At 41.8% G+C, this 16,618-nt stretch overlaps 1 protein-coding gene across 3 annotated transcripts in view; it reads right to left on the minus strand.

Moving 5' to 3' along the window:
* FMN1 (formin 1) overlaps positions 1 to 16,618 on the minus strand; it is a 415,126-nt gene that overhangs the window by 9,546 nt on the left and 388,962 nt on the right. For all 3 annotated transcript variants that reach the window (XM_044231844.1, XM_044231846.1, XM_044231845.1), the window contains one exon: positions 1,993 to 2,077. In XM_044231844.1, coding sequence (XP_044087779.1) covers positions 1,993 to 2,077 — 85 coding nt within the window. The remainder of the gene's footprint in view (positions 1 to 1,992; positions 2,078 to 16,618) is intronic.

The following is a 16,618-nucleotide window of genomic DNA, read 5'->3' on the forward strand; positions in this document are numbered from 1 at the left end:
TGGGGCTCGATCCCAGGACCCTGGGTCCATGACCTGAGCTGAAGGCAGAGGCTTTAACCCACTGAGCCACCCAGGTGCCCCGAAAACTTCCATTTTGCCATGGATGTTCTGCTCTGCTCTCTCTGAGCTTCCTGCCCAGTGACAACCTTCTAAAGATGAAGGTCATGAAGGTCTGCTGGCAAGATATATATACAGATAAGAATACAAAACAGAAATGAGGATTCTCACTGTTTCTAGGACTTTAGAGGAATAAAATATTTAGCATAATGAGAATGGGTGTATCTGCTCTTTGGGAGGGCACATAAAAGACTAAAAAAAGAAATGGAAGAGGTATATTCCTTTGTACAGAGATCTTTGTAAATAGATCCTCAGCTGCTTGTCATCTATGAGATGTGATACACTGAGCTACTAGGGTGGCCTACATATAATCATCAAGTTGATGATTTCTGAACACCCATCCTGAGTCTGGATCCCATCTCTGACTTGTGAGCTTGAATCAGGATCAGTTTCTGAGCTCTTCCCAAATTCCCAAATAAACAACAACAAAAGAAACCACCCTAACAAGTTGAGGATTGCAACTGGGAGCTAGATCACAGTGGAAGTCACCTATTTAAAAAAAAAAAAAAAGTCACAGTAAACCCACTGTTTCCTCTTTGTCTCCAGGGCTGAATTCATTCTGTGCTCCTGGAAATAAGATTTGGCTACAAAAGTTAGGATAGAGGCCCAAGTAAGGGGAAAGGAGTGTAGGCTGACCAACGAGGAAGACAAAACTCGGGGTGGAAGCCATTGCCACTGAAAATCATACAAGTGAATGTACTGGACCCACCACCAAAGGGGCACAGAGGATGGGTCCATTCAGGAGCTGTGCATGCTAACTGCAGCTTTCCCCACTCCAGCTGAAGGACCCCGACTTCTCCACACCTCACTCAACATTCATTTGCTGATGGGGCTGTTGTGAGTGAGAGACACCCCAGCCAATCAACAGAAAAAAAAAAAAATCTCATTTCACTGCTTCAACTTCATTTAGATGGTCAGAAGGTTTAAAGTAGCTGGCAAATGGTCCTCAAAACTCAAAAGGATAAGAATAAGTAGCTGTGGGACAGCAGGGCACAGGGGAGGGAGGGTCTGAAAATCAGCTGAGGAGAGCGATGGCCCCCTTATCACTCACTGCTGTTCTCCAGGGCAGGGCCGACTAATTCTGCCAAAATTTGTAATAACCAGAAACAGCCAACATTTTTAAGTTCTTATTATACGCCGCTTTCTATTTCTCTCTGTTTCCTCAAAATAATCCTAAAGTAAAGGTGGTATTATTTCTCTCATTTCCCAAAAGAGGCAAAGTAATTTTACGAAGGTTTTACAACTACTAAGTGGCTAAGCTGGGATCTGAACCCCAGCATCTTGGGTTCCTAACCATTTACCTCTGCTATTGTCTCTAACGTATAGGTAGAGCTTCACTGTGAACCTTCCCAATGGGAAGGTGGAGGACAACTTCCCCTTTCAGGTGCGAAGGCCAACTAGTGTCTAAGTTTCCAGCTCCTGGAGAGACATCAGGGGACCAAGAGCCTGGGCTTGGTTTCTGTTACTCCTTTGTGAAGTGATCCTAGGTAAGCTGTATCTTTCTGCATCTGCGTTTTCCCAATTATCTAAAGAGCATAATCTCTACCCCTTTCTTCAATGCTCAACCAGTTAGGGAGAAAGGTGCTCTGAGGTAAGCAGATGCCGGCCTGGGGTGTGGAAGGGTGTGACATGGCAAGTGACTAAATTTGCCTGGTCAGGAAACGATCGGTGTTGGGTTTGCTGGGAGAACACAGAAGTCCAGGAAGTCGGGTTTTGTTCCTCACTCCCTTCTTACTGAGGCTACTCTGGGATGGGAACTGAGAATCTGGATACTACTCATTCCTCTGAATTTTATCCTTTAAATTCAGACACACTCCCGGATGCACCTCAGTTATAATGAAAAATCTTGAGGTTATGTTGAAACATGCGTCTCACCAGACTAGCCGTGGGATTGATTTTCTTTGTCTCCACTTTCTTCTCTGATGTCAGCTTGCTGACCGATTCCTGAGCCATTTTCAATCTGAAATTGAAACAGAGAGTGGGGAGGGGAGAGGAGCAGCAGAGAGAGAGAGAGAGAGAGGAAGAGGACAGGTTAAACAGTATCCAAATGCTTTTGAATTAACCAACTGGCAGTGCGGAAATACAATGTATGGGTTCTTATGCCTTTAAGTGATCAAATTTGAACCCTAATCAGGTGTGAAGGCATATTTTCTAGGTTATCAAAACTGAATTTCCTTTGCTGACTGAGGGACTCCCCTAGATGACCTCAGGTGACCAATGCAGGAGCTTCTTCCTATCTATGGAATGCTACATGCCCTTGCTTTAGTCTCAGTAAACACTTAAGGCTCTCTGGCTTGTGATCCACTCAGCAGATAATACAGAGACAATTTTGAAAATGGAAGCTTCGAGGAAGCATATGAAACCTACAAATATTAAAATACGCTGATTCATATCAATAGAGCAAAAAAGACATCCCACAAGATGGGAGACAATCTTTGTAAATCATATGTCCGATATGGGACGTGTATTCAGAACATGGGAAGAACTCTCATAACTCAAATCAAAAGACAAACTGCCCAATGAAAAAATGGGCCAAAGATGACATACAGAAGGCTAATAACCCTATTAAACATGCCCAACCTCGGGGCACCTGGGTGGCTAAGTAGGTTAAGCCTCTGCCTTCGGCCCAGGTCATGATCTTAGGGTCCTGTGATCGAGTCCCACTTCGGGCTCTCTGCTTGACAGGGAGCTTGCTTCCCTCTCCCCCTCTGCCTGCCTCTCTGCCTACTTGTGATCTCTCTCTCTGTCAAATAAATAAAAAATATTTTTAAAAAAGTGCCCAACCTCATCAGTCATGAAGGCAATACTCATCTAAGCTGCAAGATGACACTACATAGCATGGCTGGAACTAAAAAGAAAGATAGTAACAAGTGTTGTAGGTACAGATGTGGGTGAGACTGGAACCCTCATACCTTTCTGAGGGGATTATATAAAATGGTATAGTCACTTTATCAGTGTCTCAAAACATTAAGCACAGCTATCATATGACCCAGCAATTTCATGGCTAGCTCTACAAATATATAGGCATATCCAAGAAAATGAAAATATACAGTCATACCAAAGTTTTCCTAGAGGTTTATAGCAACATTATTCATACCTGCCAAGAGAAGGAACAATGGCAATGGATAAACTAAATGTGGTCTATCGGCACAGTGGAATATTAGTGGGCTGTGAAAAAGAACAAAGAGCTGATACACGCTACAGCATGGAAGAACTTCGAAAATCTACATAAGATTGTGTTGCTAAGAACTGTCCAGAATAGGCAAATCTACAGAGATTGAATAGGGGCTGGGGTGAGGGGGGGAATGACTGCTAACGGGTAGAGGGGTTTCTCCTAGAATTGGGTAGCGGTGATGGTGGCACATCCTGGTGAGACCATTGAATTGCACACTTTAAAGGGCACACTTCATAGCATATGAATTATAGCATCAGATTTGCACATCCAATAGTTAGACAATATCAACTCTTCTTGAGGATATGGGGAAATGGAACTGAACAGTTCATTATGGAGGAGTGTAGATTGGCAGAGTTGGCTTTGGCAATATCAGGTGCCACTGAGAAAATGCACACTTTATGAGCCATCAGTTCCTCTTCTAGGGAGAAAACCAAAAGAAACCTACATACACAGACACAGGGCATTCTCTGGGGCAATATGCACAAAAACAGAAAATTGGAAGCAACCTAATGATTTACGATCCTTAGAATAATGTATAGATGACAATAGCAAATAATACCAGCCAACATTTACTGGGTGCTTACTCAGTGCCAGGCACAGTTCCATGCTTTATTTGAATTCAACCATTTAATTCTCACCCAGCCTGGTGAGATGGAAAGTTTCGATATTGGTATTTTCCGGGTCCTAACCCCATTACAGTGCTGCTTATATACTATACTCATTTAATGGAATATGGTATAACTGTGAAAAGGAATGAACTAGATTTATAAACCCAACAATTACAAATATCAGAAACCTGGTATTGAGAGACGGAAGAATTCTATAGAGTGATACCTTGAAGAGGCCATCTAGTATGGTGGTCAAGAGCTCGGGCTCCAGAGCCTGATGGTGGGATTAATTCTTAGCCCCACCACTTATGGGCTGTGGGACCTTTGGCAAGTAACCTTTAATAATAATCATGCTACTCCATGGAGTCATTGAAAGGACAGAGACTATCGCTACTGCAGCTCCACGCACAGTTTAATCACCTACTGTAGGTTTCCTACTGTGGTTACTGGGCATGTGGAACATATATAAACAGTATTCACAAAACAATATTGTTCATGGACGAGTGCAAGTGTGTATAAACACACATAAAAACACCTACCTATATTTATATAGAGACTGGAAAGATACTCACTAGTTTCATGATAGAGCTTATCATTAGAAAAATGGAAGAAGAGAATGACATGGGGTCAAACAGAATTTCACTTTTACCTATAATACTTTTTTATTATAAAATATTGAATATGTAGCAAAATGTTAACATTTGCTACATACAGATTAAATGAATATATTCTAAGTGGTGGCACTATGTATGTGTTATATTACCCTCTGTACGTTTATTTTCAAATTTTTTTCAAAAATACTTTCAAAATATTAAAGATCCAGCAACCCAGACCTTTAAAAACAACAACAACACACTTTTGCCTTATGGTCTCAAATGAAAATCTTTTGCCCAATATCAATCATATACTTGCTTAATATCGAAGAAGTAGTTGAGTGCCTTACTTCTTCACTTAGCTAATTTTACCCAATTTACTTAAAACCCATGTTTAGTAATCCAATCTCTCTGCCCACGTGCAAAAGTAAGTTACAATGAATTCAACATGCTGACTTGCATATCAGAAACAAAATAAAAATGAGACAAAGATGAGTAATGATTTATATAACCTAAGAAATATATCTTCAGAGCTGCCTGGAGAATGGGCGCTTCTCAACACTGACATAGGTCTGAGTGTATACACCACTCAATGTTTCTATAGACATTTCCGTTTGCAGCAATCACCACGACTATACTCGCGCAAGAAGGGAATGCACCCAAAGGATCCAATCCAGGTCAGACCACACTGGACCCTCTGACTATTGAGGGATTTGCAAACCAAGATGATGATTTGCAGAATCACCTCTTCATGGCTTCTCTCCAGCAAGATGTGTTTTCAAAGAACATACCTGTCAGTGACTGTTCAATCCCAATTCCAATGAAATGGTTTGGAGTTACTATTTCCCTCCAGGCCTCCTTATTTTTAGGGAGTTTTTGGTCGGGGGTCATCTTTAGCTTCAGTAGTTCCTTTTCCCCTAAGAATTCTGATCTCTTGTTTTGAAGTTGGTCTTAGACCATGCTCCTGCTCAGCACTGCCTTTCTCGGATTCTCACATCCCTTGGCAGCCCTGGTGCCACTCTCCTTGTTCTCAGCACGTTGGAGTGAGGCCAGTGGTTGGGGATGTGCAGGGAGAGGGGAGAGGAGCCAACCTAAGGTTCTGTTTCCACAGCAAACCTTTTGCTACTGGTCAGTGATGGCTTTGCAGACTACAGACAGTCACGGACACCCCAGAGTTGCCATGACAGCTCTGATCCCAGGGACTCCACCCTGCTCTTCTCCAAAATTTCTCCTTCCATTTTATCATCTCCCTTTCACAGGGTGCTCTTAGAAGGCACAGCGGGTGGGGAGAAGGCACAGCTTGGTGGGACCAAGTTTCAGCATCAGTTAAGACTTGATTCTAACTCTTGCCCAGTTATTAGAAGACTTGGAGCAACTTAGTCAACTTTTCTAAATTTCAGTTTCCCTATCTATAAAATGGAGGTTAACGTCAACCGCAAGGTATTATGGGGAAGATTAAATGAATATATACAGAATGGTTAGTATACCAGGTGTGTAGCAAGTGATCAACAAGGAGTAACCATTATGGAATCTTCCATCGCAGAGGTAAAGGAACTCCTTAAGAATGCATGACAAGAGTTTCTGAAAACAAATAGAGTAAGTGGGGCTATTAGCAAAGTACTATCTTGCGGGAATATTATTAAGATGTGTCCTGAAAGCAAACCGAAGAATTCACTAATTTTTCAGTTCTGAACACAGATTCTAAAAGTCCCATCTAGGGACGCCTGGGTGGCTCAGTTAATTAAGTGTCTGCCTTTGGTTCAGGTCATGATTCCAGAGTCCTGGGATCAATCTCACATTGGGCTCCCTGCTCAGTGGGAAGCCTGCTTCTCCTTCTGCCTGCCGCTCCCCCTTCTTATGCTCTCTCTCTCTCTCTGAGACAAATAAATAAATAAAATCTTTAAAAACAAAAAGTAGAAGCTATATCTAGAAGATGAACTTTGGTATAGGTATGGCAAAATATCTCAACCAAGTAAAATAAGAGAAGCTTCAGGCATACCTTGGAGACATTGTGGGTTTAGTCCCAGGCCACTGTAATAAAGCCAGTAGTGCAATAAAGAGAGTCAAATGGGTTTTTTGGTTTCACAGTGCATATAAAAGTTATATTTATACTATATTATAGTCTACTGAGGGATAATGTTATGTCTAAAAAATGTACATACCTTATTTAAAAAATACCTTGCTGCTAAAACATGCTAACCATCATCTGAGCTTTCGGAGAGTTGTAATCTTTGTGTTGGTAGAGGGTCTTGCCTAGATGTTCATTGCTACTGAGTGACCAGGGTTAAGGTCGCTATGGCAATTTCTTACAATAAGACAGCCATAAAGTTGGGCTCATCGACTGACTCTTCCTTTCGTGAATGGTTTCTCTACAGTACGAGATGCTGTTTGGTAGCATTTTATCCACAGTAGAATTTCTTCCAAAATTAAGAGTCACTCCTCCAGGGGCACCGGAGTAGCTCAGTAGGTTAAAGCCTCTGCCTTCAGCTCAGGTCATGATCCCAGGGTCCTGGGATCGAGTCCCACATCAGGCTCTCTGCTCAGCGGAGCAGAGCTTCCCTTCTGAGCAGGAAGGGAGCCTGTTTCCCTTCCTCTCTCTCTGCCTGCCTCTCTGCCTACTTGTGATCCCTCTCTCTCTGTCAAATAAGTAAATAAAATCTTTAATTAAAAAAAAAAAGAGTCAATCCTCCCAAATCCTGCTGCTGTTTTACCAACTAAGGTTATGTAATTTTCTAAATCCTTAGTTGTCATTTCATCAGTTTCACATAATTTTCCTCAAAAGTTGTTTCCATCTCAGAAAATACTTCCTTTGTTCATTGATAAGAAGCAACTCCTCATCCATTAAAACTTTATCATAAGATTGCAGCAATTCGGTCATATTGGTCATATCTCCAGGCTCCATTTCTAATTCTTAATCTCTTGCTCTTTCTAACACATCTGCACTTGTTCCCTCCACTGAATTCTTGGACTCTCAAAGTCATTCATGAGGACTGGAATCCACTTCCTCCAAACTCCTGTTAATGTTCGTATTCTGCCCTTTTATCATGAGTCCCTAATGTTCTTCATGGCATCTAGAATGGTGAATCCTTTTCAGAAGATTTTCAACTCACTTCACCCAGATCCACAGAGGAGCCACTAACTGTGGCAGCTAAAGTCTCATGGAATGTATTTTTTAAATGACAAGACTTGAAAATCAAAATTGCTCTTTGATCCATGGGCTCCAGAACAGATACTGTGTTCGCAGGCATGAAAACAACATTCTTCTTGTTGTACCTCTCCAACAGAGTTCTTGGGTGACCAGCTGCATTGTCAATGAGCAGTCATATTTTGAAAGGAATCTTCTTTCTGAATAGTAGATCTCAACAGCAGGCATAAAATCTTCAGTAAACCATGCTATAAACATATGTGGCACCATCCAAGCTTTGTTGTTCCATTTATGGACTACAGGTAGAATAGATATAGTATAATTCTTAAAGGTTCTTGGGTTTTCAGAATGTTAGGTGAACACTGGCTTTAACTTAAGGTCACTAGCGGCATTGGCCCCCAATAAGAGAGTCCATTTCTCTTTTGAAAAAGCTTTGAAGCACGACATTGACTTCCCCTCTTAAGTTATGAGAGTCCTAGATGGCATATTTTTCCAACAGAACACTGCTTTTTCTACACTGAAAATTTCTTGTTTTATGTAGCCATCTGTAGTAATGCTCTTAGCCGGCTCTCCTGGGTAATTTGCTCTACCTTCCACATTAGCACTTACTGCTTCGCCTTGTACTTTCATGTTAGGGAGATGGTCTCTTATCTGTAACCTCATGAACAACCTCTTTTAGCCCTCATAGAATTGAAGAGATTTAGGGTCTTGCCCTGGATTAGGCTTTGATGTAGGGAATGTTGTGACTGGTTTGATCTTCTGTCCACACCGCTCAGACTTTCTCCCTATTAGCAATAAGGCTATTTCCCTTTCTTAATAATCACATGTTCACTGGGGGAGCATTTTTAATTTCCTTCAAGGACTTTTCCTTTGCATTCACAGCTTGGCTCTTTGGCGTAAGAGGCCTAGCTTTTGGCCTACCTTGGCTTTTGATATGCCTTCTTCGGCTAAGCTTAATCATTTCAAGCTTTTGATTTAAAGTGAGAGATGCCGATGTGACTTCCTTTCACGTGAACACTTGTGCCATTGTGTCACGTGTACACAGATGTCATTGTGGGGTTATTAATTAGCCTAATTTCAATGTTGTTGTGTCTTAGGGAGTAGGGAGGCCTGAGGCGAGAGAGGGAGATGGGGACTGACTGTTTGGTGGCGTCGTCAGGGCACACACAACATTTATTAAGTTCACCATCTAATATGGGCGTGGCCTATGGCATCCAGAACAGTTACAATAGTAACACCAAAGAGCACTGATTACAGACCACCATAACAAATAGAACAGAAATGAAAAAGTTTGAAACGTGAGAATTACCAAAATGTGACACCAGAGATGTGAAGTGAGCAAATGTTGTTGGAAAAATGGCGCCCACAGACTTGCTATCATGGTGCAGGTTGTCATGAACCCTTGCTTTGTGAAAGCACAGTGTGTGTGAGGGACAGTGAAGTACAGCACAATAAAACAAGGCGTGCTTGTATTAAAACTTCAAGATAAAGGCTGCGTGTGTTCCCCTACATTTCTCTTTTTTAAACTTCCTAAGGTAACACAATAAATAAAAATAAAATTTCAAATATTATACAACTTCTGAGTAAGCATATTTTTTCATATTTACTTTCTTTTTCTGATCACCAAAATATTTGTTCCTTATAGAAAAATACATTCAAAAATTGTATTTTCAGGGGCGCCTGGGTGGCTCAGTGGGTTAAGCCGCTGCCTTCGGCTCAGGTCATGATCTCAGGGTCCTGGGATCGAGTCCCGCGTCGGGCTCTCTGCTCAGCAGGGAGCCTGCTTCCCTCTCTCTCTCTCTCTCTGCCTGCCTCTCCATCTACTTGTGATTTCTCTCTGTCAAATAAATAAATAAATAAAATCTTTAAAAAAAATTGTATTTTCAGAGTCCAGAGTACAAAAGAATTGTATTTTCAATCTACTATATATTTAAAAAGATAAAGTTAGGCTCACTGGGAGGTTTAATATTTTTCTGAGATTACTTAATATGCCAAGACATAATTGGACCAGATCATGAAAATCATCAGAGGCAAAGTTCTCAGCAAGGCTGGAGGTACCCGAGGGTAGGGAGGGTAGCTATATTTTACTGCAGTGACCCTAACCCTTGATATGGTGGTACCTGGTATGCATATAAGTGTCATAAATGAATGGAAGCCTATAGAACAAAACTGGAAAAAAAAAATCCTTTACTTTCCCCAAATTCCACTCCCTTGGTTTTCTTGAGAATGCTGAGCCCGTGAGACTAGGCAGGCATTGTATCCCATTCAGTGACATGGGACCACCTGGCTCGATGCTCTGCCAGCACTGGTTTGAAATTCTGAGTTTTTCAACAAGGGGCTCCACAAATTATGTAGTTGGTCCTGCCTAAGACTTTCTAGGACACTTAAAGTCATTTCATTAACAAAGTAGAATATTTTTCAACCTTTTTTCCCCAGGGCACATTTTTACATCAAAAAAGTAGTATTTGGAAAAAAAAAAGTAATATTTGTTTGGAGAGGGTTGATACCTCCCCTCTAGGGATCCCTCATCTCACTGTGTCACGAACGTTTTCATGCACCCCCCCCCTTTTACACTGCAGTGGGGCTTCCCTAAAGTTCCAGTTGGACGTTACTGCCTGTCTTTCCTCAGCATTTGGCACAGTGCCTGATATATAGTATGTGACCAATAAATACAGAGTAAGAGCATGACTGAGTGAGTAATCTCTGAACTGTAAATTCTCCGGCAGCAAGCAGGTTGGGGGAAAATAATTAAGTCCGTTAAGGCCCACTGAAACAGAAAAATCCCTTTATCGCACCTGAAAAGCACATGGTTGCTGCTTAAGGCTGATCCTGCAAGATCCCGACCAGCAGCTTCTCACTAGGTTTGCTCTAGGTCCTGGGCGTTCCAACCCACATCACTTTTAGAGGGCAAGGGGTTTGCCAGCTGCTTTTGTATCATACCTCTGACAGGAAATTAGCACTTCAGTGTTCCAACAGTGTGGCCACGTTACACACCATGGGTACGACAGAGCGTAGAGGTCAGACTTCAAAACTGCTCTGACCGGGTGAGTCAGTCCATCTGTCTGTCAGACAGTCTCCAAACCCTGTGGGCACAGTGTGCTATTCCTACTGAAGAAGCCACGGGAGCTGCTGCTGGGGAGCCCATGAAAGGGACGCTGGGTCAGTGTCTTGGAAGTTATGTGCGCAGAGACTGCAAAGTGGGGGTATGCCCTGTGATTGGCTTCAGAGGACTTTAATAGACTTAGATGCCAGAGGCCGACACTGGAATTCCGCAGCTGACATTTGTATGCACAGTGGCTTCACATAGAAAGTTAGCGTTCTGACCTCTCTCACACGATTGCAAGGGACGGCAACATCGAGTGACATTTCTGCATGGCAGCCTCTGTTTCTGGTACTTCCTGTCACCCCTTGGCGTCCGGTGGTCTTGGGGGTCAGGCGGGGCCATCGATCAGCTTGTCCGCACAGATGTCTTTCTCACATGCAGGGCAAGTCCCTCATTGTTGTTGCCTGCCTGAACTCTGAAAGCGCCCACATTTTTTTGGCTGAGAGGCTTGCTGGAAGGCTAGTGGGACAATCTGGGAGTGAACGGATGAGAGCCCAGACCACCAAAATCGTCTTCTAATGGATCTAGTTCCTTCCCTCCATCCCGCTGATAAGCATGGTCTCAATCAGTAATGTGTGACCCTGAAAATGCCACTTCCCTTTTAGAAAACTTTCAGTGATTCTCAATCAACTAGAGCTGGGGTTAGCAAAGGTTTTCTGCAATGGGCCAGAGTAAATATTTTAAGTGTTTTTTGATTTGTTCTGTTTTTGTTTTTTGTTTTTGTTTTTGGTAGGACAAGTTACTTTATTTTTCTTTACTATCTGAATTGCAGCTGTATCCCAGACAATTCCAATATAGATCATTTGGGCTATCCAGGTTCTGTATTTAAGATCTATAAATATCATCAAGTTGTTGGTTTAAGGGTATCCTGTCTTAAAAGTAGAGGCCATCCAGTTTTAAGGTTGATCTATAAAACGGAAAATAATGCAGACCAGTTAAGATCCTTTTACAATAGCTAGAAGATTATGAGTGGGAATTAATATTGATTTTCTATAGTTTTTCCCTAAGTGTTATTATTATTATTATTATTTATTATCTTTATTACGCTACATGAATTTCAGGTGTACAGCATAGTGTTTTCACATCTCTATAAATTATACCGTTCCCCCGCCCCTCGCAAGTATAGCTTCCATCTGCCATCATAGGACGCTATCATGAAGCACTGACTGTATTCCTTATGCTGTGCCTTTTATTCCTGTGACCTATTTACTTCCTAACTGGAAGCCTGTATCCTTTCCTCCCCTTCACTCATTTTGCCCATCTCCCCATTCCCTCTCTCCTTTTGGGCTGTATGATCTCTGTGACTCCTCAACTCTGCTGATGTGGTGTGGAAGGAACCACAAAAAATAGAGACGAATGAACAGCTGTGCATTGCTGTGTCCTCACAAACCTTACTTACAAAAACTGGTAGTGCGCCGAATTTGGCCCACAGGCCATAGTTTGCTAGACCCTGAACTACCGTAGAGGATTCAAATTCCCTACTCTGGCAATCAAAGTTGCCCTGTTCTAAACTTCAGTTTGCTTGTCTACCTTAATGTTTTCAGACGCAGATCTGGTTTTACATTGTCTTTGGACAATCACTTCACCCTCTGAGCCTCAGCTCTGTTAAAAGCGACAATAGCACCCGTGCTTCCCACCACATACTGTATACAATCACTTATCAAATACCCTTTCCTTCCCCTCTCTCATGTGCTCCCACTCCCAGGCGAACTACTCACTGCTTCTCACAGCGAGCTTTACTCCCCTTGGCATGTTGCTCTTACTGGTCCCCTGATGACTTTCTTACTCATTTCCATGAGTTCAAATTCTTCCCATTCTTGTGCTCTCAGCTTAAGTGCCAAAGTCATGAAAGCTTCCTTCATCTCTCTTAGGCAGAAGTAATTGCTCTTTTCTCAAGTGAAAGAGCACTTTGCATCTCTCTTCAGGCACTTAAGGACTTTTCATCTTAGAACTGTATAGGTGTCTGATTTCCCTCAAACTGAGGGAGCTACTGGAGGACAATGGTCATGCTTTGTGCCTATCTGGGTCTCCACCCTCTTCCTTCATCAAGCGCTCTGCCACGCACAAGTCAGTTGTTAGCAAATATCTACATGACAAATGATTGGCATTGGTAGTCCCCCTCCCCCACCTTGAACAAGTCTAAATAGTAAATACCCCGAGTTGTAGAATAATTAGCTTTTATATTTATCCTGTGGTGATGGTTAAAACATTGAAAATCTTGTTTTAGTTACTGATGAGCTGATTGAGTTCTGAATAAGCAAAAAGAAACGGTGTTCAAGGCCACCCAAATGTGCTAAATATTTATACATGTCAACTTATGTATACATTCCAGGATTCCTAAAAGTATCCACATGACATCACCCAGAAGAAGACTGAGGTTCAGAGAGGTTGATACAACTTTCTCTGAGCCTGAAATTGGCTTCTCTCTCTTAGGAGGTAAGCTTTTCTGCTGAGTTAGAGAGAACTAGTTAGACAGTTACCAGCCACCGGCATGCTCCATCTCCCCCTTGGCTCCATTGCATATGGACTTACTTTTGGTTCTGGCCCAGGTGTTGGTTCTATTTTTGTTTCTGGCCTAAATATTTACTCAAGAAAATCACACATAGCTGCTCATGATTACTCACAGACAAATATCTAGACTTGATTTCAAAGTTCCATGGTACTGCCTTAAAAAAGAAAAAAAACCCTGAAGTATAGGGAGAAAAATCAGACAAAGAAGGTAGAAAAAGAAAATAACCATGCTCAATTCATAAATGCCTTGATAAAACTGACTACTGAAACCCCTAGCTTTTCTTTTTTCTCATTATAATGAATCCCTAATGCGTTATTGAGGGTCCTGGTAAATTTCAAGTGCTGCCAAAACGACCCCGAGGAAAGATGAAAGTATGAGATGTGCTGGGACTCATGTCTTCTGAAGTTCCTGCTTAGTCCTTACTCTACAGATGCTATCTGCAACCTTGGTTTCACATTAGAACTATCTGGGGAAGGAAGTCTGCTTCTGCTTAGAATGTAGAAGTGGCACAGAACATCATTCCCTTCTATCATTGAAAAGAGATGGATAATCTACAAAATCATACTTTTTTTCCCCCACCCATCAGAGACCTGGGGTCACAAGGCAGCTAAGTGAAATACAAAGAGTGACATGCCTTTCCATTCATAGGCTTGTTCCCCACTCTCGCAAACTCATCTTCTGGGAGAGTTTATACCGGGTATACGTTACGCTTTCTACAGGCTGGTTTATATGGCCACAGCTAAATCAAACCAAGTCAGGACCCAGCCACTGATGAGACTGAAGGAGGACAACTCTTTTATTCTTTTGACATCCAGCATTTCATAGGTTCATAGTACACAAGGCAGAAAATATTGAAATCATGATGCTGTTTATAATAACAGAAGTGCTTTCATTCTTGATGAGAGGAACTGAGTGCACCAGGCAGTCAAGAGCTCAGACAGAGACCCAGGAGGTGGGCTGTTGTATATTCATTGTCACTATGGGAAGACCAATACTTTAGAGCAGTGTTTTCCAACTGTTTTCTTAAGAGCCTTAACATTCAGCAAAGACACCTCAGGGAGAGGAGGGAGAAATAGGTGATCCTCTAGATCCCAGCATCTACAAACCCTGCCTCAGCTAGAAAAGCTTCATTTTTTCTATTTTGTATATTGGCGTCTCATGTATATTTTCCATTGGACAAAAAGAACTCAATCTAAAGAAAAAAGAATAGAAAACCCCAGTGTATGGACTTCAGTGAAACCCATCAAAACCTCTAGGGGGAAAGAGAAAAAAAAGTAAACAACCCTCTTCTCCAGGAGAATGAGGAGTCTTCTTCCTAAAGAACGGTCCAGGGACATCTCGGACCTGGGCAACAGATTAAGAGGACAACAGACTGAGAGGCCAATTCTTAGGATAGCCATAGCCACTAGATTCCAGCTTTGGGGCTCTAATAAAGTATCACATCTTTAAATCAAAACATGGCCAGCTCTACCACTCTTCTCTGTTTGTTACTTTCCAGGTATGTTCTAAGGCGGCGAGATCAACGGTATCTGACAAATACTCACAGACAAGAACTGTGGGGAAAGATCTAGATGAGCTGAAATGGGGGGAAAAATAAGGGCCCACTGGACTACCCACTGACTTCTCTCTTGTAAAGGTAGGAGTTGACTCCATTTCATTATGGTTCTTTTTTTTTAATGGCCTTGCTTGGAATTCTGCTTGATCTTCCTGATTTCGGTTCTGTTCTACTCTCCAATTTCTATTTCCTTTCTTTGCTTTTAAAACCGAGAGTGAAAATGAAATGGATGCATTGAATTACACACTGCCTAATGCTCCTCCCAGTTTAATTCTGTGACTCTAATTAATGTTTTATTGTTTGTAAGTTTTTAAAAAATCATCTGCTCTTTCCCATTCCAAATAGCTATCTGAATTGTAATAAGACTGTCAACCTATTTACTTTTGAATAACAAGTATGAGGCTAAGAGATACATATCTATATATATATTACTTGAAAGATGACTTTATCCTTTTGCTTTATAGTTTCAGGTATAGAAATTAATGATTCATCACTTCCATACAACACCCAGTGCTCATCACAACTGCCCTCCTTAATCCCCATCACCTCTTTCCCCCATCCCCCCACTCACCTCCCCTCCGGTAATCAGCAGTTTGTTCACTATAGTTAAGAGTCTATTCTTGCTTTGCCTCTCTTTTTTTCCATGTTCATTTGTTTTGTTTCTTAAATTCCACATATAAGTGAAATCATGTAGTGTTTGTCTTTCTCTGGCAGCCTTATTTTGCTTAGCATAATACTCTCTAGCTCCATCCACACTGTTGCAAATGGCAAAATTTCATTACTTTTTATGGCTGAGTAATATTCCACTTTATCCATTCATCAGCCACTGGGCGTTTGGGCTCTTATTGTTGGTAATGCTGCTATAAACATTGGGATGCGTGTATTCCTTTGAATCAATATTTTTGTATCCTTTGGGTAAATACCTAGTAGTGAACTAATAGATCATAGGGTAGTTTTATTTTTAACTTTTTGAGGAAACTCCATACTGTTCCAGAGTCGGTGCACCAGTTTGCATTCCCACCAATAGTGCAAGAGGGTTTCCTTTCCTCCTCTTCCTCACCAACAGTTGCTGTTTCCTGTGTTGTTATTTTAGCCATTCTGACAGGTGGGAGGTGATATCTCACTGTCATTTTGATTCTTATTTCCCTGATGATGAATGACATTGAGCATCCTTTCATGTATCTACTAGTCATCTCTATGTCTTCTTTGGGAAAATGTCTACTCATGTCTTCTGCCCCCTCCCCTTTTTTTTAGCTGGAATGTTTGTTTTTTTGGGTTAGGCCATGTATTTTTTTTTTTTTTAAAGATTTTATTTATTTGAGAGTGAGAGAGAGCATGAGCAGGGTCAAGAGGGAGACTCTCCCACTGAGCAGGGACCCCCCACTCTGGGGGCTTGATCCCAGGGTCCTGGGATCATGACCTGAGCCAAGGGCAGACACCCAACTGACTGAGCTACCCAGGCACTTTTTTAAATGAAAAAAGTCATGTAAGCGATTAAGGCATCTTGATATAACTGATCTCAAATCATGGTTCAGGTTGTGGTCTGCACTCCAAATAACGGGGTTAATTTTAGTATTTAAAAAAATGAGTAAATGTTGGGGCACCTGGGTGGTGCAGTCGGTTAAACATCCAACTCTTGATTTCAGCTCAGGCCATGATCTCAGTGTTGTGGGATCCAGCCCTGCCTTGGGTTCCATGCTCAGTGCGGAGTCTGCTTGAGATTCTCTCTTCCTTTCCCTCTGTCCCTCCCACTCATACTGTCTCTCTCTCAAATAAATAAATCTTTTTAAAAAATGAGAAAATGCGGGAT

This window comes from Neovison vison, chromosome 13 (assembly GCF_020171115.1).
Source record: "Neovison vison isolate M4711 chromosome 13, ASM_NN_V1, whole genome shotgun sequence".
Classification (NCBI taxonomy): Eukaryota; Metazoa; Chordata; class Mammalia; order Carnivora; family Mustelidae; genus Neogale; species Neogale vison.